The sequence below is a fragment of the Colletotrichum destructivum genome, chromosome 8 (assembly GCF_034447905.1).
Source record: "Colletotrichum destructivum chromosome 8, complete sequence".
Lineage (NCBI taxonomy): Eukaryota > Fungi > Ascomycota > Sordariomycetes > Glomerellales > Glomerellaceae > Colletotrichum > Colletotrichum destructivum.
In genome coordinates this window covers 1673685-1698508 of record NC_085903.1, presented here as the reverse complement: position 1 = coordinate 1698508, position 24824 = coordinate 1673685, and the positions used below count along the sequence as shown (strand labels likewise).

At 55.4% G+C, this 24824-nt stretch overlaps 8 protein-coding genes across 8 annotated transcripts; 5 read left to right on the top strand and 3 right to left on the bottom strand.

Moving 5' to 3' along the window:
- Positions 1-1053: 1053 nt before the first annotated feature.
- On the bottom strand, positions 1054-2175 carry CDEST_12364 (uncharacterized protein; the record flags this gene model as incomplete). The annotated part of the gene is made up of 4 exons (XM_062928520.1): positions 1054-1230; positions 1328-1657; positions 1771-1999; positions 2114-2175. 4 exons carry the CDS (start codon positions 2173-2175, stop codon positions 1054-1056), a joined length of 798 nt encoding a protein of 265 aa, XP_062784571.1.
- Positions 2176-3109: 934 nt separating this feature from the next.
- CDEST_12363 (Putative AAA+ ATPase domain, ABC transporter type 1, transmembrane domain-containing protein) lies at positions 3110-6190 on the top strand. The gene is made up of 4 exons (XM_062928519.1): positions 3110-4006; positions 4060-5115; positions 5166-5619; positions 5670-6190. Exons 1-4 carry the CDS (start codon positions 3377-3379, stop codon positions 6008-6010), a joined length of 2481 nt encoding a protein of 826 aa, XP_062784570.1. The 5' UTR covers positions 3110-3376; the 3' UTR covers positions 6011-6190.
- A 144-nt stretch (positions 6191-6334) lies between these two features.
- On the top strand, positions 6335-9095 carry CDEST_12362 (uncharacterized protein). The gene is made up of 2 exons (XM_062928518.1): positions 6335-8315; positions 8378-9095. The coding sequence occupies exons 1-2, from the start codon at positions 7801-7803 to the stop codon at positions 9063-9065; spliced, it is 1203 nt and encodes a 400-aa protein (XP_062784569.1). The 5' UTR covers positions 6335-7800; the 3' UTR covers positions 9066-9095.
- A 156-nt stretch (positions 9096-9251) lies between these two features.
- CDEST_12361 (Putative protein kinase) lies at positions 9252-12280 on the bottom strand (the record flags this gene model as incomplete). The annotated part of the gene is made up of 8 exons (XM_062928517.1): positions 9252-10578; positions 10636-10788; positions 10848-10902; positions 10970-11031; positions 11087-11133; positions 11192-11362; positions 11431-11731; positions 11786-12280. The coding sequence occupies 8 exons, from the start codon at positions 12278-12280 to the stop codon at positions 9649-9651; spliced, it is 2214 nt and encodes a 737-aa protein (XP_062784568.1). The 3' UTR covers positions 9252-9648.
- A 2317-nt stretch (positions 12281-14597) lies between these two features.
- Positions 14598-16570, top strand: CDEST_12360 (Putative aldo/keto reductase, aldo-keto reductase, NADP-dependent oxidoreductase). Its single transcript, XM_062928516.1, has 3 exons — positions 14598-14854; positions 15416-16206; positions 16291-16570. The coding sequence occupies exons 1-3, from the start codon at positions 14710-14712 to the stop codon at positions 16324-16326; spliced, it is 972 nt and encodes a 323-aa protein (XP_062784567.1). The 5' UTR covers positions 14598-14709; the 3' UTR covers positions 16327-16570.
- A 1-nt stretch (position 16571) lies between these two features.
- On the bottom strand, positions 16572-18466 carry CDEST_12359 (Putative U2A'/phosphoprotein 32 family A). The gene is made up of 3 exons (XM_062928515.1): positions 17905-18466; positions 16950-17828; positions 16572-16892 (listed from the first exon to the last, which is right to left on the bottom strand). The coding sequence occupies exons 1-3, from the start codon at positions 18158-18160 to the stop codon at positions 16876-16878; spliced, it is 1152 nt and encodes a 383-aa protein (XP_062784566.1). The 5' UTR covers positions 18161-18466; the 3' UTR covers positions 16572-16875.
- Positions 18467-19575: 1109 nt separating this feature from the next.
- Positions 19576-21354, top strand: CDEST_12358 (Putative alpha/Beta hydrolase). Its single transcript, XM_062928514.1, has 2 exons — positions 19576-20097; positions 20201-21354. Exons 1-2 carry the CDS (start codon positions 19623-19625, stop codon positions 20902-20904), a joined length of 1179 nt encoding a protein of 392 aa, XP_062784565.1. The 5' UTR covers positions 19576-19622; the 3' UTR covers positions 20905-21354.
- Positions 21355-22226: 872 nt separating this feature from the next.
- On the top strand, positions 22227-24145 carry CDEST_12357 (Putative BTB/POZ domain-containing protein). The gene is made up of 4 exons (XM_062928513.1): positions 22227-22636; positions 22727-23148; positions 23209-23437; positions 23493-24145. The coding sequence occupies exons 1-4, from the start codon at positions 22443-22445 to the stop codon at positions 23530-23532; spliced, it is 885 nt and encodes a 294-aa protein (XP_062784564.1). The 5' UTR covers positions 22227-22442; the 3' UTR covers positions 23533-24145.
- The last annotated feature ends 679 nt before the right edge of the window (positions 24146-24824 follow it).

Below are 24824 nucleotides of genomic sequence, written 5' to 3'. Positions count from 1 at the left end.
TGTCATATTCGAGTGTACGCAAGGGCCGCGTCGAGACGCGGTACGCCAACGAGTGACTGCAGATACTCACAAGTCAAAGCGACGGCAATCCTCAAGCTTTGCAAACGGCTGTCGCTGGAGAATTGCTGCCAACCGAGGTCTCGAAGGATAGGTCTTTCGCAGCGTCAGAGGATTAAATCGCGTCTGTTATAATCACCTATTCAAGCACGCGACAGCCTTTGCTTGATACCGCCACAAGGTGCTTGAGGGCAAGGTTGAAGCTATCGTTAACGTATGGAATAGCGGTATCTGACTACACTAAATTCTTACAGACCTTTACTCTGAAGGCAGCGAGTATGAGGGCATCACCATTCGCGATATACTCAATTGACTCGCTGCTCATCGAAGAGAACAACTTGACGACAACTTAGAGCACGCACCATAGAGAGAGAGCGAGAGAGCGAGAGAGCAATTGTGTCCTGTTCTTGATCGCGCGAGCATCGTGGCCGAAATGATCCGCAACCGTTAGGCCGGGTCGCCTGTCAGACGCACTACTCATCTCGGCGTCTCCATATGAGTAAACTGTTTCTCTCCTCTGATAATGTCATCCTTGTCTCCGAAAACAAACGGCAAACGCCAAGCCGTGTAACGATTCCATATTACTCTCGAGCCCACCACACTCACCGCCTTCTGTCTCCTAGAGCTTCTGGTCTGATCTACTTCTGTTGTAGAATACTCCCGATTCAAAGCTCTGAGGAACAACCCCTCCCCAGCTGTTCCGAGACACCGAAAAGTGCAAATAAGGTTTGAACCGCCGCCATCCCTCGCGTGTGCGGAAAACCACCTCACAATACCCGAAGCTTGTCACTTGTCCTCGCTCAACGACTTTCTGAGAAGAATTCGAATATTACCCAAAGCCTCCAAGCACTCCTCGAGAAAGTGACGAGACGTGCATTCCTCCTGTTTCATTCTCCATGTGGATGTTGAATCGACTGCATTACACCAGGGGCTGTGTGTCACTCTGTCAGCTCATGCTCCAGATTCAGTTCGTGGGCAATATCAAATATACTCAACTCATGTTTCGTTGTCACCGTGCTTCATAAGAACCCAGCCCCGTCCCCCATCCCCAGGCAACATGATAATGACCCAGATGACAATGGCCGCCCTAGCCAGGTCCGCAATGATCTGCTTGACGGGTATGCCTTCAAAGACACTAAAGACCAGCGTCAAATCGTTGGCATCGAAAAACCCCTGAGTCATCAATGACCACGATTATTGCGGCTCCTGAGAGATTCGATGGTGTTTTGTGTTTAGACTGGGGCTTGCAGGTAGCAGCGAAGTTCCCAACCAGTCGCTCTTTCAGGACTCGTGCCATCGTCAAGACGGCTTCGTGCTGGTTTCGGTTTCGTCTGTCATCCTGACACTGTTCAGATTTGGCATGTTCGTCATCAGGAAGGTCGCCCAGACCGAAGGAGACGATCTTGTTCATCTCGCTGGCGGTCGGGGCGAGGACAGAATATTTTTGAGTGTCCCAGATTGCAGACTTGCCTCCGAAGCCGTCTCTTGCTCCTCGAAACCCGCACGTGTCTTCACAACGTCCACGGCGTCTTGGGCTGAGGTCTGTGGACAAGGCAGTACTGCGTGCTCCAAGTCGACAGAGCAAGAAAGTTTCGGAAAGCTATATGTACCAGCCGACGCGGGTTAGAGAACAAGACGTTGTATTTGTGAGGGTTTCGCTGTCAAGCAACAGCCCTTAGTCACCAAGTCGCGACCTAGGTCTGTTTCACATACATGTTCAAGTTGCTCCCTAAAACACCGCTCTGGATCATCATAGTCCTCGGTCATCTTGCCGTTCATAATAATGATCCGGCAAGGTGTGGTCTTGTTGGCTATCTGCTTCATCAGACTGGTCAGTTGCTCCTTAGTATAAAGATTATGACCGGCACCGTAGCGTTCTTGGATCTTCTCCGAGAGCTCAACACGCTCCTGTTTCCCAAGTGAGTTTTCCCTACTCTTGCATCTGTTCCAATAGTGCGGGAGTGTTGTTGGTTTCCTGTTGACACTGTTCGGAATCGTCTAGCTCCGGCATCTGTGCCATCATACTTGCGACGTTCTAAGTCGTCACGGTGATTACAGTTGAGCATCCAAAGCAATTATCCGCCTCTCCTTCGCCTCTCCTGTCTCGCATAAGTCCATTCCGATTATGTTCTGCAAATACGGAATACAGGGGCACACTAGCTTGTATTTCCGGACCAGAACGCTTGAGGCCTTTGTAAGTGACCATTTTATAAACCTCTCTTTGCTGTTCACGGTGTTTGGCAAATGCTAGCCAACGTTGACATTCGATACCCGGAACCAGCCATTCGGACATGGTAGGTACAGCGTAGATGCGTTGCTAAAAAGGACGGTCCTTCCACGTCTTGTCAACAAGGGGCTTCGGCTTCTGGCGAGCTATAACCGTGTCGTTGAGTTGTGGCCCCTCTGTCCTCATTGAAACGTCGCCCGATAACCCCGGGTCGCTCGCCATACAGACAGCTACGTCGCTGGATAACCACTCACACCCTTGGTTTTAGGGTCGCAGAGCCTATTATTGCTCACATGGCGAACAATAGACATCAACAGTTCGCCCAGAAAATGTCTACTGATCAGTGACAGGTGGGGCACGGTTCATCAGAATGGCCGCCGTTGAATGCCGCAAGTGATCGATCCATACCTTAAGGTAGGTACCCCCCGGACCCTTTGAGTTCGGACCAAAGACGCCATCATGTGACCAACCAGACTCACCGCCGCAGTCCTTCCCCCCACACACTCTCTGGGGTAGTCATCTTGCATGCCATTCGTCCAAATTCTCAAGATCCTGGCGAGGTTAGCGTCATGGCCACCGGAAACAGCCACTCAAGGCTTCGGCTCCCGGCGGGCGGCTGGGGCCCCCTCCTCCTTTCTCTTCCAGTGCTTCCTTCAGTGGGGACTCGGGGTGCCCAAAGCAACCTGTCCGCCCAGCGTTTCCCCAAGTTATCCACCGGTTCGGGTGCTGCGCAGTGCCTCGGAACTCCACTGCCCACCCGGCATTCACATGTCGTAATGCGATCACGAGCCAGCGGCCACCCCAACTGTTCTCCTCTCCAACAACAAACGACTCGGACTGCCATTGCGACCACGTGCTGCTTAGCTGAACCTTTCTCACCCATCCACCGCCCTGGTCATCAGCAACTAAGAAACAAGAAGCAGAACGTCTTCCACCCGTCCGTCGGCAATAGAGCCGCGCATCCTGCATAGTCGAATTGCCATCCGGTGATGGCTGCGCATTCGTAACAGCATCATATCCGCGGCGAGCCTGCGCGACTCGGTCCCCAGCATCACCTGCCACGTATCGTAACCACTGTCATCGTCACCCACAATGGCCGAACAATCAACGCTGCGCCAATCGGCCGCAGAAGAAGCCATCGCCGCCTTCTTCGAGAAATACTCGACCCTCATTCGTACCCGCCTCCGGAATACGTCCCGCACAACCCGTCTGCTCGGCACCCTCGCCTTCGTCGCCTCCATCATTCTCAGCGCTGCGGGAGGCAGGCGCTGGTGGAGGCAGCGCCGGGAGGAGAAGGAACAGGGCCGCAAACTCGTCCGCACGAACTCGTGGTTGCACAACAAAGATGGCTCGCGCACGATATACGTCCCTTATAAAGACGGCACCTCCAAAGTTGTCATCCAGACAACAAAGCCGCTGACTTTCGAGGCGCATCGCCGACTCTTTCTTAACCCTCCTCGGGTGTCCGGGCTCGGCGATGGCACCGTGCCCTCGGCGCAGACGAAGCCCGGGCTGAACCTGGCCTTCCTGCACCAGTTCCTTAGTCTGATGAGCATCATGATCCCGAGATGGTCGAGCAAGGAGGCCGGCCTGCTTTTGAGTCACAGTGTATTCTTGATGCTCCGGACATATCTGTCCCTTGTCGTCGCCCGGCTTGATGGTGAGATCGTGCGCGACCTTGTCGCTGGGCAGGGGAAGGCATTCCTCTGGGGACTCGTAAAGGTGAGTGATGGCAAAGGCTTCCAAGTATCTACCCGCGCTAATCATAGCCCCAGTGGTGCGGTCTCGGCGGATTTGCATCGTACACCAATGCGATGATCAAGTTCCTCGAGTCCAAGGTGTCCATCGCTTTCAGGACCCGCCTCACCCGATACATCCACGACCTCTACTTGAATAACAATCTGAACTATTACAAGCTGTCTAACTTGGACGGCGGCGTCGGCCAGGGCGCGGATCAGTTCATCACGCAAGATCTGACACTGTTTTGCGCTGCGGCCGCGAACCTGTACTCGTCGCTGGGCAAGCCGTTTGTCGACCTTTGCGTGTTCAACTATCAGCTCTTCCGCTCCCTCGGCCCGCTGGCTCTCACCGGCCTGCTGAGCAACTATTTCCTGACAGCGAGCATTCTGCGTCGGCTTTCGCCGCCCTTCGGCAAGCTCAAGGCGGTGGAGGGCCGTAAGGAGGGTGACTTCAGGAGCCTGCACGCGCGCCTGATCGCCAATGCCGAGGAGATTGCGTTTTACGGTGGTGCCGACATGGAGAAGCAATTCCTCAACAAGGAATTCAAGTCTCTCAAGAACTGGATGGAGGGCATCTACATGCTCAAGATCCGCTACAACATGCTGGAGGACTTCATCCTTAAATACAGTTGGAGTGCCTACGGTTACCTGCTGTCGTCGCTGCCGGTGTTCCTTCCGGCGTGGGGTGGCCTGGGTGGCGCTGCCGAGCTGGCACAGAATGCCCCCAAGGGCAGCCGAGAGCGCGGTCGTATGAAGGAGTTCATCACCAACAAACGTCTCATGCTCTCGCTGGCAGATGCCGGCGGCAGGATGATGTACTCCATCAAGGACCTGTCCGAGCTGGCCGGCTACACCAGCCGAGTCTACACGCTGATCTCGACGCTTCACAGAGTTCACGCCGATGCCTATTTCCTTCGTGGACAACAAAATGAGCTGTACTCGCTTTCGGATGTCCAGGGAACTATCCAGAAGGGATTTGACGGCGTCCGGTTCGAAAACGTGCCTGTTGTTGCTCCGGCGCTGTGGCCCACGGGCGGCGAGGAGCTGATGGAGTCGCTCTCTATGGTGGTCAGGAGAGGGGAGCACCTTCTCGTAAGCTTCCCCGAGCGGTAGAAAGGCATAACGCACGCTGACATTCTTAGATCTCCGGCCCTAATGGTGTGGGAAAGACGGCAATTGCTCGTATCCTTGCGGGACTGTGGCCAGTGTACCGAGGTCTTGTCAGTCGGCCCAAGGATATCGGCCAGGACGGCATCATGTTCTTGCCGCAACGACCATACCTCAGTATTGGCACGCTCCGTGACCAGGTCATCTACCCGGATGGCCATCACGACATGCGTGAGAAGAGGAAGTCCGAAGACGACCTTAAGCGCATCTTGGAGGACGCTCGCCTCGGCTACCTCCCTGATCGCGAAGGCGGCTGGGACACCCGCAAGGAGTGGAAAGACGTCCTTAGTGGTGGCGAAAAGCAGCGCATGGGCTTTGCTCGTGTGCTGTACCACGAGCCCCAGTTTGCCATTCTCGACGAGGGAACCAGCGCCGTGTCTCAAGACGTCGAGGGCTTGCTTTACGAGGTGTGCAAGGAGAAGGGCATTAGTAAGTTTGGCCGTTGCTCGTCACACTTTGCATTTTCTAACACGAGACAGCCCTCATCACCATCTCGACACGCGCTTCGCTCAAAAAGTACCACACGTACAACCTTATCCTCGGAGGGGGCGAGCGCGGTGACGAGTGGGAGTTTGAGAGAATCGGAACGGAGCGAGAGAAGATGCAAGTCGAGAAGGAGCTCCAGGATCTCCGAGAACGCCTCGAGCAGGTGGAGACGTGGAAGGCAAGACGGCAGGAAATTGAGGAGGAGCTCTCTCGTGTGTGGGTGGCTGGCGGCGACGATTTGGACCCCCCTTCATATGCCGCCAGTGAGAGCGACTCGGCGAAGAGCAAGGGGAAGGAGACAGCATCGCTACAAGACTTGCAGGGTGATGCTTGAAGCGAGAGGTCCGGTTGATGCTGCATATGTACGACTACCGTATACACTCTATCTATCTGGCTTTCTGGAAAGGGTGCGGTTTGCATCCGGATTTTTAACGCGAGAGACAGAGAGAGAAGGGGGGAGAGAGAGCCAAATGTCAGCAGCAATGTGTTCATAGAAATCTGCCATCTCAGTTCTGGGCTTCTGCACCAAACACGCCTTCACACAAGTACATCTCGCCGCCACGAATCAATTTTCACGACTGCAAGTCGTGTAGATCTTCATTTCGACATCATGATGGTCTCCAAGCCTCGCCATCAGCTCCCCACGACATTCATCCTCTCCCGCTCGGACTTCCGGGCACCACCCGGATATCGTCTCTCCCTCTCTCCTCTCTCTATCTACAATTGCTGCGGAGTCGTCAAACGCATACCATCGACAGCCCCCACCCCCAGTTCGACTAAGGATTCAGAGGCTTCGCGCCACCGAGTGATTCCTGAGAGTTTCCTTGTCCCTCTCAGCTCAAAGCGGTTAGCAGTGTCTCACTCTCGCCATGTCGACCAATGAAGGCCCCGGCCAGATCTGACGCTATCGTCTAGACTATTTGCTCGGCCGCCGCGGGCTCGACTTGCCCCGACGTCAAGCTTTTTCCCGTTTCCTTTCGTCTGTTGCTGAATCTCCCACACTTTCGCTGCCGTAGTGCCGACCTCCAAACCGCCATCTGGGCTCTTGGCCTGCTTCATCCTAGCGTCAGGTTGTCTATGGAAGCTCGAAACTCTTTCCGATTGTTGATGGCCGCCGACATATTCCATTTTGAGGTGCCCTGTTACATCGCGCCCCGTCGTCGCCCTTACTAGGTATGATTCTCTTCCCGTCTCCAACCCTAGTATGGCGTAATGCTCCAGACCTCTTAGCCTGGCGAGTGCAGGCGGGGGACTCAGCTGAAGAGACAACACATGGCATCGCCACACATCGTGCGCCCATTCCGCATGTACAGCACTCGTTCTCCAAGCCAGCCATGTGAAGGAGGAACCGCTAGACGGTGTCCCCGTTTCGGACGGAGCCTAAACGACGTGGTTCATCGTCCGCAGGACAAAGTGGGCCCCGCCACGGCGAGAAGAGGCTCCTTATCAGGGCCATGCTAAAGCAAGCTTAACACGAGGCACGAAAACCTCAAACGCAGCCTTCCTTTGGTCTTTCACTGCCTCTCGGCCCACTGGTCCTTTGTCTGTGTAAGCCGGGCCGCGAGTCGCCGACCATCACCCCGTAAACCGCCCGGCATCCTTTGTTCGTCGACGTTTGGCCGAGGTGAGGAATAAACAACGACTCCCGCCTCGCCGCGTGGTCGGGGCCTCGCGATCCGAGATTCTTCGAGGGTTTATATCAAGCTTGATGTCTGAGATATCTGCATTGAAATCCCTCCCCGCAGATCCAGACCTTGACAGCTACTACGAACCCAAGGCCCAGCCCGCCACATCGGTATTGACGCCCGCCCGCCCGCCCGCCAGCCCATTTCGCCAACCTCGATAGACAAGAGTCCGTGTGTTATTGACTCTTTATACTTATGCTCGGATTCAAACGGCCCATTCATCCTCATTTAGCGGCAAGGAAGCCAAGACAGAAGTGACGACATTGTAATCTTTCCTTGGGTCCTGCTCCCCTATTCCAGTATAGACGGGATTCTGTAGGACCTCGGATCATAGAAACCCCCGTCCCCCACTCGCCGGTGTATCAACTCGACGGGGCTGCTGAAGACACAAAAAAACAGTCGCCTCATCGCAATTCGCCCAGAGTCAGGTCTTGACACGATGCCCAAATCCCCCTCCGGCCGCACCACCCTGACGACGGTCGGCCGCATGCCCGTCATCGCGGAAGACGACTCTCTCCCAGCCGTCACGCACCCATCCGCCGCCTTACTTCCTCCGCCGCCGCCATGCCGGAGCACAAAACCAAAGAACTACGGCCGCTCGCCCTTGGCACGACCCGTTCACCCGCACCCGTCCTATCCGCCCCCCGCCTACTCCCGCAGCTCATCACGGGACAGCACCCTGAGCACCATCAGTACCCGCAGTCTCCTCAGTGTCAATGAAAACGGCAGCCGCCCGGGCTCGGGTGCCTCAAATTCTCGAGGGCCACACAAGGAAAAGTCCCGGCTCCTGCCCATCACCACGCCCATGACCCCGCCTTCGGAGGCGGAGAAGAGGAAGGATTCCATGCGGGTCGCCCGCCGTAGAAGCTGGTACCGTATCTTCCTCATCGGCATCCTCGTCATCGGCCTCTCCGTGGGCTTGTCGGTCGGTCTCACGGTCGGAGCACGAAAGTCGTACGTCTTACACTTCCTCCTCCCGCCCTCGTCCCACTTACACGAGACTAACACCGCGCCAGACAACCCGCAGCGCCCGCCGACGCCTCCAACTACACAAACCTCTTCCCTTCGGGCTCTTTCGCCTTCAACACGGCTCTCCTGGTATCCGACGCCGGGTGCACCTCGGAGCCCTCGACTTGGCGCTGCTACCCCGACCAAACCTACCAGCAGTCCCCCAACGGCTCCCTCGCGACCTTCTTCTGGACCATCGCGGCGAGCAACTCGTATACCTACCAGATCTCGTCGTCGCCGAACCCCTTCGCGCCGCAATTCACCAACGAGACCATGGTCCTGCTCGATGGCAACTCGTATAACGAGCGTCTCGTCTTCGACTTCTCCCTGCCCAAGACCGTGGTCCCGTCCGAGCCAGTCGCGGCGGACGGCCGCGCGGTGACGTGCACGTTCCGGGACACGGAGTTCCGCGCGACATTGTGGACGCGACGTCACGCCATGGTGGCGCTCGCGAGGTCGGGAGCCGCGAACGCTACGGCGATGGTGACGATTGCTGCGGACGCCGACGCCGGTGTCAAGTGGGGACAGTGGCCCGGGCAGGTGGAGATTGTGCAGACCAAGCAGGGAGGGCCGATGTGCAAGAACTCCGCGGGGAACGTGGTCGAGGTCGCGGCGGGCAACAACCAGTGTAGTTGCCAGTACGCCAACTTCGACCTCGTCGTGCAGGAGAAACGAAGTATGGAATGGCAGGCATGATGGGGAAGGAGTCGATCGCGATGAACACGCTGGGGGTGGGGGATGGGGGGTGTCATGGTATTGGGCCCGGGATTTTGCATATGAGTTCGGAGTTCTTAAGGACGCCATGGGTTTAGCGTAACATCGACCCGGAAGAGTGATACCCTTAGTTGTGGAAGAATTGAAAAGCCGGTTGCTTGCTCACATCATCAATTTCGTCGATAGCTTCGAGCATCCCTCTACAAAAATATTGGGGGATAGAGACCTGGAATGTGGCTCGGCAAATGCTCTGCGACGATGAATTGACTCAACTAGTATTATCGTTAGTGGATATGGACGTGTAATCGCAGCCTAACGTGGTCGTCTTGAAATGTTTCTGCAAAGGAAATTCCAGGAGCGTCGCCGAACCTATCTATTATGCAAACAATGAAACAGGACTCTTTTTCTTCCTTGAATAGCCTGAAAAATCAGATGAGTTTTTGTCCAAGGTCGTAGGCTTCTTGAGCCAGCAGCAGTACCAGCCCGCAGTCGCTCTTCGTACAAGTTTTTGTATCAGACAGGCGCCTTCGGCTCTTGACCATCACCTCCGCCGCGTCTACACATATTACCAAAGATCACCTTCGGGCAGCCCTTGGTTTTGATCCGCCCCAAAGAGCTGCTGTTGCTGTGATTGTAGCCTTAGCTGTTGCGGTTGATTCTGTCGGGGTTGGATCGGCTGGTTGAAAGGCAACATGTACTGCATCGGATCAAACAGCATCGGCTGTTGTTGCATCTGTTGTTGTGGTTGTTGTTGCTGCATCGGCGGCTGGAAGGGATTTTCCCCATACTGTGCGTTCACGTTGAAGTATCCGCCCGGCTGGAAATTTGCCGCAGTCGTGTTCTGCTCCATCTGGTTACCCCCGAAGGTGAAGGTATCAACTTGCTGCACGCCGAATGGCGGAATCGGTGGTGGCATCTGTTCCCTCGGAGACATCTGGAGGATCCTGGGATCGATGGCGGGGGTATTGTTCACAACAAAAGGGCCCGGGTAGTCAGCCGCCGCGGGCTGCAGGGACACTCCGCCTTGCTGGTTACCGACGGGCTGGTTGAGCAGGTTGAGCGCATGCGCGGGCTCCTGGAATACGTTTTGATTCATGGGCTGGGCTTCGGTCCTGGGCCGGGGTGCGTATCTCTTGGCATCCTCCTCGTCACCGTCCCTGTCGCCGCCAGGAAACTCCCTCTTCAGCCCGCCGTTTCTGGCGGACTGGGGCGAGGAGAAGAATTTATGCGCCCAGTCGGCTACGACCACTTCGGACTCAAGGTCGTTGCTACCAAGCCGGTCCTCGATGGTGCGCATGAGCACGCCGAGGGAGGGACGGTTGGCGGGTTCTTCTGCCATACAGTGCTGCACGAGGCATTTGAGCTGCTTATCGACGTTGTTGAACCGCCCGTGCTGGAGGGCGCCCCCCCAGGTAACGACTTCACGGCCGTTGGGCAAGGTTAACGTCGTGGCCGTGAGGGGTTGGAACGCGCAGAGAGTAATGGCGCACCATATCTGTTATTGTGGTCAGCTTACATAAAGATATAGCAAGACGACTATGTCGATACTTACAATCACACCGACCTGGAAGACGTTTGAGTGCATGCCGTAGTTGCCTGCAAGTGGAGGCTTGGTCCCGTCTTCGGCTACGAACGGGTTGGGGGCATTATCGTCAGCTAGGTGTGTTTGCACATTCAAGAAGTCCCACTGCCTAGTGAATTGTTCCTGCGAAATGTCAGCTATGAAACAGGTGATGTAGTATCCCAAAATGGCGGTTCACTTACAGGAGCGAAGTAGTTGCCCTTCCCGCTGAAGCGACACTTCCAGAAGAGCTCCTTGCTGCAAGGAGACTACGAGTCAGTTTGGCGGTCACATATAAAAGATGAAAGGGTAGAGAAAGACTTACTCAAAGTACTGCTTATGCATCGCAATCTGGCTGAAGAACTGCACGGATCCGAAATCGGCGATCTGTGTTGGTTTAGTATGAAGGACTCGGGCGGGTGAGAGAGGATGCCACACATACCTTGAAGACTGGCATATTGCCGTTTGTCATACTGCTGCTTGCCAGGACTATTGTACCAGTTAGCCTTCTGCGACATGGTTGAAAACGGACAACATGCAGGCTTACCATTTCTCGGCTCGAGGTCGAAGTGAGTCGTCGATTGGGGCTGGTACATCTCGCTCATGGGGAAGTCGTCCGGGAGGTTCTCTTCGATGCTATCGTTAGGATCCCATTCCGAGCGGGATCCGTCAAAGCGTTCTTGCAGAGGATGTCCCATTCCGGCGAGTCCCTGGGCAACTGCAGGAAGGTCAGGTCAGTAAAATCAACGGCAGCAGGTGTTTTTAAAAGCTTGCTCGGCGACTTACGGCTCTTGAAAAGCATCCAGATCGCTCTTACGGGCCAGCGAGTCCCGCTACGGCTGGCTTTACTCAGCCACATGTTCAGATCTCCTTGAGCCGCATGCTCGACAAAGATGAAGTTACGAATGGGCTGATGCGCGAAGTTCTCGAGGTGCCACAGCTTGTCCCGTTCCTCGTCACCGGGTCCGCGCCCTGGTTGCCGGCCTACCTGGCCTGCCGCGTAGAGCTTGGAGTCATCGAATCTCTCCTCCTTGATTTTCTCCGTGAGGTCCAAGATTTTCAGAATGTGCTTTGCGCCTTTGAATTTCTGTGATTGTTAGCAAATGGGCTCGGCATGGCATGTTGATGCAGGGACCCTTACCTTTAGAGCAAATTCCTCCCGTGCAAGTGTCCCGTGAACATGATGCCTGTGTTTCTCCAGCTTCAACACGCACGGAACTATGGCCCCACCCTCTCTGAGGCAGTGTACGAGGGCGATGATTCCGAAACGACCTGCTCCGATGATCTTCTGCACCACGACACCGTAGCCTTTGTAGGGGGTTTCTCCCCATTGACCATATTTTCTTATGGCAGCGTCAAGATCGGCGGCGCTGAAATCCTGTGTCTCATATGGCTGTGCCAATCCGTGAGGTTCTGTGTCAAAGACGACACTCCCAAAACGCTTGTCGGTCATTCTTCCGTTGTCTTTGATCTTATTGTATTTCTCTCCTCTCACCGCGGCCATTTTGGCTGAGCTCTCATTTCTCAGCCGGCGCCTATACGTCAATAGATCTTCTCCTGGCCCCCGACAAGGACAGTCGGGCTGGTGAGGGCCATTTTGGTGCTCTAGCTGTTGTTGAAAGACGGAACGTGACATGTTGGCGAAGTTGACCCCTGCTGGAGATTAGTGCACCAGCTGGTTGTTTGGTTTCGGTTTGTGTCCTGAGAGTTGGTTGTTGGTGCTGTTGGCGAAAGTATGTACAGCGTGGGGTCTATGCCAAAGCTGAGTGTTGAATTTCTTGCTTGTAATTATACTGCTTCAATTGTTGGCTTGCTTTGGGAAAATCTTAATCCAAGCGAATACACCGGCGGAAATGGCGCATATTAATGTACTTCACGATAAGTCTTGATGTTCAAGAAACAAAAAACACTCCAATACCAAAGCAACAGACTATTGATAAAGGCACTCTATTTCGAGGGTAGCATCGGAAGCAAAGCAAGGTGGCTCGTCGAGAAATGACGCCTTTGAAAGCTCGCGAGAGCAAAGCGGTGCCTCTTTTGTCACGTTGTTGCTTGGCGTAGCAACGATCGAAAACCTTTGGCCCATTGTGTCCTCGACGTGGTCTCGTTAAACAAAGCCTTCTCGAGTTGAGTAGGAACATTGGTGTTGGTGAGTGTTTTACCCCAGGTCAGAGGTCGAACAAGACTACTTTACCTAGGTCCCGGTAGGCGATCGACGCTGTGGTGTACAAAGGGTCAATGTTCTCGACTGTCCCGGTTACAAAGCCACTGAATACCCGGATAATAGTCATTGATTCGTGAAGAAAAATCAGGTCGCTGTTTGAGGTTCCTCTGGAGGGTATCGTCGTCAGCCACCGCTTGGTGACAAAGCGCTTGGTGACAAGAGGAAGAACTTAAGCAGAGTCTAGCTGTCTAACTTGAAGTGCGGAGTGAGGTTTGGTTGGTCCACCCGGATGAAGTGTAAGGGTAGGTGGTGACCCATGCAGCGGTCCACGTGGGGCGAGTTGCCCCGGTCAATGCGCCGGCGATGCATCTATGGACGGGAGACTGTGGGATGTGCGACATTCCGCGTGAAGATTCGAACCGGCGTCCGAACTACCGAATGTTGCCTGACTGACGTTCATTTCATGTCTGGGCGAACCAGAAACACAATGCCGAGGCTTTGCTGCGTTGACGAAGTGGGATGCGTGCGAGGTACCAGTCTTAATGAAGCGAAGTCCGTCAGAGAAAGAAGCGTTGATGTTGGCGATGGAAGCCAATTAGCCGCGCGAGATGGAATTTAGGCTAAATGTGAATAAAGCGGGTCTCTGGCAAAATCCCTTCTCCCCAAGGCTGGGTATCTGGAGGTACGTACCTGCTACAGTACCTACCTAGGTGCCTAGGTAGGTAGTTAGGTACTGACAAGACGCTGACCGAAACAACCAGGCGAGGAACAAGTGGCTACGCGGTTGACACAAGAAGAGAGGAAGAGGAGGAAGTTAACAAAGAAAGACAAGGAAACAGGGAAATCTTCATTCATCCATGTAGGGATACGAACTTTTCCACGTACTGCAATCTGCCTGTGCCAAAGTGATTACCCCACGCCATCTTTCCGACAGGTCTTGGTCTCTGTCCTGGAGTGGACAGCACTCACCAGACACCCTTCCTGGCATCAAAAGAGCCAGTAACAGAGCACGAAAGCCGCCCACGGCCAACCCAAAAGGTCAGTCGCCAAGCGCATCGCCGACGCTGCGAAGAGAAACTCCATGGCTTGCTTACCTAATGTTTAACTCCACCACCTCATCGCTTCCACGAAACCATCGCTGAAGCCATAACAGCAAAGAGTACCAGTGAACTTCAAATATTCGTACCTACCTACCCCAAGTAGCGGGTTTCTCCCGAGCCCTCAGGCTGATTTAAACGCACAAATGGGCGTGTCGCGTTCTGTGGCGGACACACACACACCCCCCACTCTCCACCACCCCTCCAGTACTTAGGTATAGCTACCTGGCTATCATCGCTTTCACCTATCCATCTCATTTTTGCCCGTGGCATATTACCCGGTCATCTCATGTCGATGCACCGTTGGGTTCCCCCCAATTGTCCAATGTTGAGTGGCCGTCCAAGCTAGCACTCCCTACTCCAGCGGCCACCCCTGGCCAGTTGGTCGGCTTTCGGGTAGACGATCTGTGTGTCCCTTTTCCCCAACGGGTCCCTTTCACCCCGCTGCCGCCTGAGCTGTTTGGTGACGGCACCATGGACTGTCTGGATCTGTAGAGCCGGCAGGTGGAGGTTGTTGTCGCGCCGGGTCAGAGAATGGCCAGGAAGGCGTGTCTTCTTCGCTATCCATGTCCTTTACCCTTCCTTTCCATCTGGACAGGAGGGCAGCTGCCTGTTCGAGCAGACCTGGCGTACGACTACTATAAATACCTACATCGTCCCCCGACTTGCTTCCAAGCAACACTTCTCTCTGCCCTTTTCTCCTTCTCCCTCTCCCTCCCTCTCTTCCCTCCCTAAGTCTCGCATTGACCTTTGATACCCCAATCTTCTCTTTCCTGTGCGCAAGAAACACACACAGACGTCAACATGGCTGTCCCCAACATCAAGCTGAATAGCGGCTTCGACATGCCCCAAGTGGGCTTCGGTCTGTGGAAGGTCGACAACGCCATCGCTGCCGACACTGTTTACGAGGCCATCAAGGCCGGCTACCGTCTGTTCGACGGCGCCTGCGGTAAGTGAACTGAACACCCCGCAACCACAGCACCCAGCCGAGGCGGGCTCCAGAGGCGGGGAGAGCGAGGGAGCGGCTACGAGCAGAACTTCGACGACGACGGCGACGGCGACAATGGCAGCGGTCATGCAACGGCGAAAAATAAATTGACGGCATGACTTTCTCTCGGGAAACAACGCTGCCCCCTGCCATCGGCCCTGTGTGTCTGTTGGAGGTCTGTTTGGCCTCTCGCCCCCTCGACGGCTTTTGGACGGCTTGAACTACCCCTCCTAACCCCACCATGCATGAGGGATGGATGCGACTTTCTGGAGAGCATCGATTTTCCACATGCGCTGCCATTTCACCCGGAAAGCTCTCCACAACCATACCCCCTGTTCATCCAATCGGGCCTCGCACATCCCCCCTACCCCCTGTCACTTGCTCACTTACACTCGGGGCCGCGCTCCCTTCATCCCCGATCACACACACACACACACTCATCTTTCGCCATGTATTATACATGCTCATGGTTATACGGCTCGGTCGCAAGAGCTTGATACTGACGTCGCATCTCCTATCTAGACTACGGCAACGAGGTCGAGTGTGGCGAGGGCGTCGCCCGCGCCATCAAGGAGGGCATCGTCAAGCGCGAGGAGCTCTTCATCGTCTCCAAGCTATGGAACACCTTCCACGACGGCCCCCGCGTAGAGCCCATCGTCAAGAAGCAGCTCGCCGACTGGGGCGTCGACTACTTCGACCTTTACCTCATCCACTTCCCCGTCGCCCTCGAGTACGTCGACCCCTCGGTCCGATACCCTCCCGGCTGGCACTACGACGGCAAGTCCGAGATCCGCCCCTCTAAGGCTTCCATCCAGGAGACCTGGACCGCCTTCGAGAGCCTTGTCGAGAAGGGCCTCACCAGGAGCATCGGCGTCTCCAACTTCCAGGGCCAGCTGCTCTATGACCTCCTCCGCTACGCCAAGATCCCCCCCGCCACCCTCCAGATCGAGCACCACCCCTACCTCGTCCAGCCCGACCTGGTCAAGCTGGCCGCCAACGAGGGTATCGCCGTCACAGCCTACTCCTCCTTTGGCCCCGCTTCCTTCAAGGAGTTCAACATGGAGCACGCCACCGATTTCGTCCCCCTCTTCGAAGAGCCTACCATCACCGCTATTGCCAAGAAGCACAACAAGGAGCCTTCTCAGGTCCTCCTCCGCTGGGCCACCCAGCGCGGCCTCGCCGTCATCCCCAAGACCAGCCGCAAGAACATCCTGGCCCAGAACCTGGCCGTCACCGACTTCGACCTCGAGCAGACCGACATTGATAAGATCAGCGCCCTCGACAGGAAGACTCGCTTCAACCAGCCCGCCAACGTAAGCCCTTTCCTCTATGTCTGTCCCTGACGAAAGAAGGTAAAAAGGTGAGGAAGAAAGAAACAAAGCTGACACTTGTGCTAGTACTTCTCCACTGAGAAGCTTTGGATCTTTGGTTAAACGGTTCGCCCATGACGTGTTGTCAATTTTGCCTCATTTCCTGTACCTGCAATCATAACAACAACAACCCTCGCCTGCGAAAGTGACCTTGTTGTACGCCCGCAGCCGGTGGGGTGATAAACGGGAGGAATGTCCGACGTGTGCCCAAACAGCATACGACGCAAACCGATTGTATCTAGATACCCTCTCCCTCGGCAAGACTGCGATCTGCCGCTAAAATACAACCAAGAGCCATGACCCATGACAAAATGTTGTTGAGCCCGCTCGCACAGGCATGCAGTGTATTTTCTTTTTTTCGTTAAAAGCCAGAAGAGCCGCCCGCCCATTGAACAATGCTTCCCACCACGTCCCCCGTGCTCCCCGAACGAGCGCGGCCACGTCGTGCCGAAGAGGTATCCCGAGTATTGAAAATTCCCATATATGTCCGCCGATTTCTGCTCACCCACCTCGCCAAACCCGTGCTCTAATGAAAAATCCGTGTAACGCCATGCCAGCCTCGTAAGGCCAGCCTTATAAGAATCATGCCAGAGTGCAGACTTTCCAGAATCATCATGTCTTGACGTAGGCTGCGAAGGGATCATTAGCAATCGTTCTGACCGGTCCAGGGCTGGGAATCCACTCACTTGCGTCAATCTGGGATAGTTGAGGCAGGGCCAGACGGACTTTGTTGCGGTACACGGCGGGGCCCCTGAGCTGCAGAGGGTTGCCTTCAAAGTAGACGGTCGTGAGGTGCTCTTTGTCGCGCAGCTCCTTCTCGACTTCGTTAAAGTCGGCAATCTGGTTGTAGCTTGCCCAGAGCTCCTCCAGGTTCTTGAGGGGGCCCAGGCCTTTGATGCTGGCGACAGCGTTGTTGGAAATGTCCACGACGCGCAGCTTCTCGTTGCGCTCGATGCCGGCGAGGGAGGTAAGGGCGTTGTGGGAGATGTAGAGTTCTTCGAGGCTGGGGACGTCAGCGAGCGGGGCAAGGTCGCGGATGCGGTTGGACTGAATGCTGAGGATGCGCAGGTTTGAGAGGCCACCGAGACCGGTGAGCTCGGTGATCTTGTTCTTGGCGACCCAGAGCTCCTCGAGGTTCTTGAGAGAGTCGAGGTTCTGCAGAACTCGGATGCGGTTGGAGCCGAGCTCGAGGGAAGTGAGCTTGTCGAGGCCCTCCAGGTTCTCGATAGTGCTGATCTTGTTGGCGACGAGGAAAATCTCCTTGAGCTTCGTCAGGTGATTAACGCGCTTGATGTGCTTGATCTTGTTGAAGCTGAGGTCGAGCGAGGTGAGGTTGACGAGGTCGTCGAGGCCGCGGATGTGGGAGATGAGGTTGTCGTAGAAGTCGAGGTCCTCGAGAGTTGAGGCGAGGGGCGAGAGTCCATCGATGGACTGGATCGAGTTCTGGCGGAGGCAAAGGCGGACGACCTTTTGGAAGCGCTCCAGACGGAGGGCGGTGATGGAGGAGACGCGGGCGTGGGAGACAATGAGCTCGTCGGTTTCTGGGTCTTCGCCGTCGAGGAGATCTGCGGCGTGGGCGGCGGGTTAGTCTCAATGTTAAATGAGAAGAGAGGAGTCTGCACCGAGTGCGGGCTTGCTTACCTTCGTCAGCGGGGAGCTCCTCGCCGGGGATGACGTTCTCGTCATCCGATTCAGGATCCGAAAGGACTTCGGGGTTGGCGAGCACGGCGGTGCGCTGGACTCTTAGCTTTCCGTCCCATCCTTTGCTGTTCCTCAACCCGGGACTGGTCTGGCCGTCCGTCCGCAGGGAGGTCTCGTCTTCCTCGGGGAGTTCGATGCGAGGCGATTGCCTCGGCGAGGATTCGGTCGGTGTCTTTGGGTCTACGGGGCCAGGCATGGTGGGCTGTTGTTGTGGAGTGTGAGGGGTCGTGGGCGGCGGCAGTGGTGGTGATTAGGTTCGCAGCCGTATGTGATGTCGATTGCTTGATTTTCAAATTGGCGGGGGTGCGAACAATGAAGGCGGTCGGTCGGTCGAATTTGGTGGTGATTCCTCAGCGGGATTGCGGGGCGGCTTGGATTAGAATGGTGGGATGTCGAAGGGAAGAACGGAGACTTTGGAGTTCTACAAGTTGGAGGGGGTCGTTGCGAGAAGGTCAAGATCCCGTGTTGCACATGCCAGGATACGGGGGAGGGGGGTTATAGATCTCTTGGGCTGCTGATTCTTTATTTATTATGGCGGCGCTTACACTCGACATTTCTCTCGTCGGGCCTGCTTGCCTGCAGAGAGGGGTAACAATCAGAAGGGGAACAACACACGCACACACACCCGTGGCACATGTTCCCCAGAGCCAAACCTGCAAACCGCAAACCGCAGGGAGGTGAAGGTGAGAAGTGACGGAATGGCTAGACCGTCGGGCTGTCCCTCCTGAACTGGCGGGACTAGGTAGGTACAGTAGAGGTTTGGAGGCACAGGATTGGCGGATTGGTTCCAGAACCCATGAAGGACCGTTTGACGCTAGAGTATGACGTCCCAATGGGTCGGTCGCCCACAATCTGCCAGGTTCTTCTCCCGTCCTGCAGCGAGAAACACGCCGTGGAATGAGCTCGCCTTCCATCTCATTGAATGGAAGCATCCGAACCGAAGGCAGCTTCATCTTGGTCATTCCAGAGTTGTGTAGCCACAGCTCACTGATAAGCCGCTAAAACCCCATTGTCGCAGACTGACTTCAGCGCCATCAAAGAAGCTCGGCGCCGTCTTGGTGTCACAGAGTGTCTCATCTCAGCGCATGTATTTCCCAGAGAGAGAAAGAGGTAACTCAATGACACGCCGTCACGGTCAATCTGTCACGGGCTTGATGACGGCAACGCGGCACCGGGATTGCCGGCTGGCGAGAGAGTACAATACCGAACACTCTCCCAACATCGAGAAAACGGCACATCCCACATCGATGAATGCAGACCGCCAGCGATTGGGCTGGAATCCTGCGAAATTTCACAAGTCCGTCTTCGTTGCTGTCCACGCCGAATTCGAACCTTCCTCCCGAGAATCATCTGCACGGGGATAGATCCGGCTGCATGCCGGCTACAACGAGCCCAGTAGCGTTCGAACACATGCGCGCCCGTCATGTCATGACCCCCCCGTCGGTCCACGAGAATCGAGAGTGCTGGGGGGTTTTTTTTTGTTGTGGTTTTTGGTCCCAGTCTCTCCCGCGTCTGTTATCAGAAATGGAAGTTAGAGTACAGAGTACTCCGTCTCCTTACCCCGTGACGGTCCCAGGGTCCTCCGTTAACCTAACACCACCCAACCCACCCCCTCTAAAAGGCTCATCTCACGCCTCCATGTTTCGCACACAATTGTGATGCATGCTATCCGCGCATCCTCGATTGGGCAGTCCCTGTGTCGTTCTCGCCGTCTGCAAGCGCTTCCCGCTGCAGCAACATGGCGAGCCACGTCTCCGCGACCGCTGCCGCACCTCGGCCTCCTCCTCAAGAGGCAGTTCCAAGCCGAGGCGCTGTATCTGCCGCCGCTGTTCTTCGCAGGCCTTCTGGTCGCTCTGTGGACGCAGAAATGCATCGCAATGGTCCTCTTCCAGAACAAGATCATCTACATGCCTGGCCTGCCACCCAACGCGCGCAGAGAGCGCATCCAAGACTACGCGAAGCAGTGCTGGGGCGTGCAGTGGGAGGAGAAAAGGACCCAGGCCGCCGACGGGACGAATCTAGCCCTCTGCGTGGCCTCGGCGACATCGACTGGTGGCAAGAAGACCACGTCGCGCGACAACGCCGACGATGACACTCTATCGATGCCGGCCGTCTACGTCCTCTACTTCCAGGGTCCGCCCCATTCCCCCGCCCCCGCCCTCGCAGGCGCATAGCCTTTTCTCTACTTCTCCTTCTGGCCAACCCGACGAACAAAAGCTCACGCCTGGGAGAACAGGAAACGCCTCGTCCATTCCCCCACGATTGCCCGGCCTATCATGGGTCCTCCGGTCGCTGCAGCAGGGCAAGCAGCCTGCGCGATACACAATGGTGTGCCTGAGCTATCGCGGCTACTGGACCTCGAGGGGCCGCCCCTCCGAGAAGGGTATCAACCTGGACGCGCAGGCGGCTCTACAATGGATTGAGCGGGTGCACGGGGAGCACGACGCTCACAGGCACCAGCCACTGCCGGAGGTGATCCTCTGGGGTCAGAGCATCGGCGCTGGGGTGGCCACCAACCTCGCGGCCTGTGAGGCGTTCCCCCCCACGGTGCGGCTTCGGTCTCTGATCCTCGAGACGCCCTTCACATCCATCAAGGACATGCTGGCGGTGCTGTACCCCCAGAAATGGGTGCCGTACCGTCATCTCTGGCCGTTTCTCCGGAACCACCTGGACAGCTGGACGAACCTAGAGGCGATTGCTAGGAATCGGTCTGGGCCGGGTGCGCATGGAAAGCCTCATGTTACGATTATCGAAGCCGGCAGGGACGAGCTAGTGCCGGCCCAACACGGCGCGAAGCTGGTCCAGCGTTGCGAGGAGGTCGGATTGACGGTCGAGAAGTTGACGGTGCGCGGTGCGTTCCATAACGATGCCGTCATCAAGCTAGAGGGGCGCAGAGCTGTTGCCAACGCTATCGCGCAAGTCGCAGCTAAAATGCAATAGCAGAGATGACATCAAGTGAAGTCTCTAGCAATTCATCTACGAGACTAGACTAGTCCAACATCATGGACGTGGGCGTGCGCAACCAAAAGAGGGCAGCCGTAATTGGCGAATTGAAAAGAAGCGTGAGGGTCTGCCGAGAGCTGCCTCGGCGTTCAAGTTCGCGGCCAACTAACTCCAGGACCCTTGGGGCCTCGGAACGGTTCCCCGGCATATTGGTGCAAGCTTTGCAGCAATAAGTGTTTGCTAGGGGCTGGTGAAATTCCGTGACTCTTGGTTGGAACTAAACCTGGCTGGCGGTGGCATCCATTGCGGATCAACCCTTTATGTATACATCATTGGGATGCTTAAAAGTCAGGCTTGCAGGATCAAGCATAGCTACTCCTTGATGATACACGAATTAGCATCGTCTTCATCAATGAGATCAAACATGCAAACAGCTGGACTCGCAACTTCACACAATTGCCCCCATTTGCTTCCGTGGAATATCGCAGCTCTGTGTGACAGGATCCAAGCCTCGCGTAAAGTGGTTGCTCCTAACATTTCTTCTTCCGGTCTGGTAGTGGCAGAGCTTGGGCGCAGCCACGCCGCCTTAACATGCACCCCTTTTCCCATCCTCCCTACCTACCTGCCAACAGATACCAACAGACAGCTTTGTGAATCCTCGGGCCACCATGCTGTGGCTTGGCTGTCAGCGAGCTCTCAATCAGAGGTACTCTCGCGCACCGGCACTACCTTATGAGTACCTGCCAAGCGGAGTGAGGGAACGCCGACCCCCCTGGATTCACACCATGAAACTAAACCAACTTCACCTGTCGACGAACACTCACGGTCTCACACGCCATACTCTGACTAGGCCGTGTTCTTATCCCTGCGGATGGTCGTGGTCAAGTTTGGTCTTAAACCAGAATTGGCCGGGTTCCACCTGGCACCCAGTGCCTGCCAGTGGCCCACGCGGGCGCCTCAGAAGCAAATGAAGGAGGCAACCAAAAAGTCATACACACGGTGCGCCAACTCTCTCGCCTTATTGAAGGGAGGGAACCCCCTGCTAAAATCGCACGTGACACCGCTCATCATTCGTGTTTGGGTTCTTGGTGGGTCCAGTCGCGTCTGGTGCCTTAACGCGTCCAATTAACGACGCTCTCACCATCTTTTCCACCCCAGCACTCAATCTGGTGCAAAGGCAGCGAGGCCCAAGGCAATCACTCCAGCACAGGTGATGGATGCTTTTTTTTTTCACGGGGGCCGTGCAAGGTTTAATCACGCTGTATATAATGGTCCTGACTCCCTGTCCCAACTGGCAATTCCAGCTTCTTTTTTGTATTCACGCATCTCGGGACGGCGCCTTAGGTAGGTCAAGCGAACTTCTCCATAGATAATTGCTTTTCATCCATCAAAGCGACAGCCAGCCTCTTGCTAAAAACCATCTCTTTTCATCAATTAAATCATTCCCAGACGCAGGGCAAACCGAGCTGTGATCTTTCTATTTCATCTGGCTATTCCTTCTTTTCATCCCCACCAGCACCCAGCAAGGCGCCACAATGTTCAGTCGACGCTTCGAACCCCCTCAAACAGTGAACAAGAGCTTTTCGAAAAGTCACAAAGCATCCAAGTCCAGCTCGTCATTCAGCAAATCCAGCGGCGTTTCGAAACATCGCCATGAGTCCCGCCACAGCCGCCGGCCGACGACCGCCACCACCTCAAGCACAGCAACTGAGGACACATCGATGAGCAAGTAAGCATTCTTACAATTTTAGAACTACGCATAATCTGATAAGGTATCGCCCTTGCAACCCATGATCGCTGACTTGCTCGTTTCCGATAGCAACCTCACCTCCGCTATTGTAACCCTCGTCGTCGGCACCGAACAGCGGCTCTTCGCTGCCCACGAAGATGTTCTTTGCGCTTCTCCCTTTTTTCAGCATGCTCTCCGCGGCGTTTATTCCCCCGACTGTGGCGCCGCGGCCAAGCGCGTCGCCCTTCCCGACGAGGAGCCTGAGATATTCTCTTCGGTGCTCGAGTATCTCTACAAGGGTGACTACTACCCGCGCCTTGTGCACAACAAGCGTCGCAACTCCTGGGAGATTGAGGCGCTCAACACCGACAACGGCCGCGGCGGCGTCGAATCGACGGTGTATCACCACGGCGTCGACGGCGAATTGCTCAAGGACACCGTCATCTATTGTGCCGCAGAGAAGTACGGGCTCGACGAGTTGAAGCGGGTTTCTTTGCGGAAGCAAGGTCTTCGTGAGTTCATCCACTCCTTGAACCTCCCTTTTCGTCAACTTTACTGACAGCCAGAAACAGAATCTGGAATCCAGTGCAGCACGATTCTGGCTTCGGCCCGGTACGCCTACGCAAACACCCCCGATAGCGATTCCAAGCTGCGGGCTCACTACCTCGCCCTTATCATCCGCAGCCGGAGCACCTTCAAACGCAGCGGTACCATGCAGCTTGAGATGTACAACGGCGGCACCCAGCTCTTCTTCGACCTCTTTGTCGCCCTCTGCAACCATGTCGACGATATTTCGACTGTGTAAGTCGTCCACACTCGAACGTTTGTGGTCGTCCTAAATTCTAACCATCAACAGAAACTCTCCTCGCACTCCTCGCGGAAGCCGTCCTTTCTAGGGCTTACCGGTCTCACTCTCGCATTCATCACCACTTACCGCTTCGGCCGAGGACGAAACATACGTCTTATATTTAATGACTTGACGTTTTCACGCACTCATCTTCACATCCCATCTCCCGTTTCCTTCTCCTCAATCATGAGGTGGTTGGGGCAGTTTCTACTTTGGATTTGCAAAAAAAAAACGCAAAATACCATAAACATCTGGCGTTTTAAACACCCAAGGGATCGGGCAGTTTTGGCGTTGAGGAGTCATATGTATTATCTCTGTCATCCCTCTTGCGGCTTCGTTGTCTTTCTTTTGGCTCAACCTCTTAACTTCTCATGAGAAATCCCTGTATTTTTACATCTGCATTTCATTTGGTAACACCGCCGTTCCCCAGGAGTGGAGCCTCTGGGAACTGTTTCTTCCCAAAAGCTCGGAGAACGGCCCGTATGTAGGCCATCAAGCCTCGTTTTCCGGTCACGCTCAAGCGGCAAAGAAAAGAATGAGAAAACAAGAACAAATGGCAACTTGATTTATTTCTTCCGCCACAAGGAAGCGAATCAAAGCTGTAATATTACCATTCTATACATTCGCTCTGACACGTTCAAATTTACAGGAGTTGCTGTTGTAATTCAAAGTCTTTGCAATTTTGACCGGACGAGACTATTCGCAAGTCAGAGCTGGGTTGATCACCTTGATGAGACTACATCTGCCGTTGACTTTTCCCGCGTTCTCCCAACACTTGAGACCGAACCCCTGAGCCCATGATCAAACCCGACCGCACGGGAACAGGTCTTCGTGAACAAACGTGAATGCCAAGGGTACACCAACCCGCAAAACTAGACCCGGCGGACACCACTTGTCCTGCCTACCCCTTGTCCGCCCTTCCGCCTGCCTCCTCTGCCCGCGGAACAGCCTCCCGGCTCCTGGTCTGCCGCCCCAACAGCTCGCCCCAAAGCGGAGGCGGCCATAAATTCCTATGTAGTGTGAAATGGTTTCGCCCAAACACGCTAGGATATCGCTGGCATGCAACCCCCCCCCCCCCCGACCCCCGTTGCCTCGCGCAATGTGAGTCATATGGTAGTGTCACCAAGTCCGACTCATAGCCAACACTACCACCCATTCACCACATACCACTGTTTCTTGATGACTACCCAATTGCGCACACACCGGAAGCAGTCCCACTGTTCTACCGGACGCCACGGCTGCACACACTCTAATCCACCTCACCATGCAAGCCTTGGGAGAGGAGCGACGGCCTGGTGAAACGTTAGTTGTTATGTGCGGTTACGTACCGGCTGAATGGTT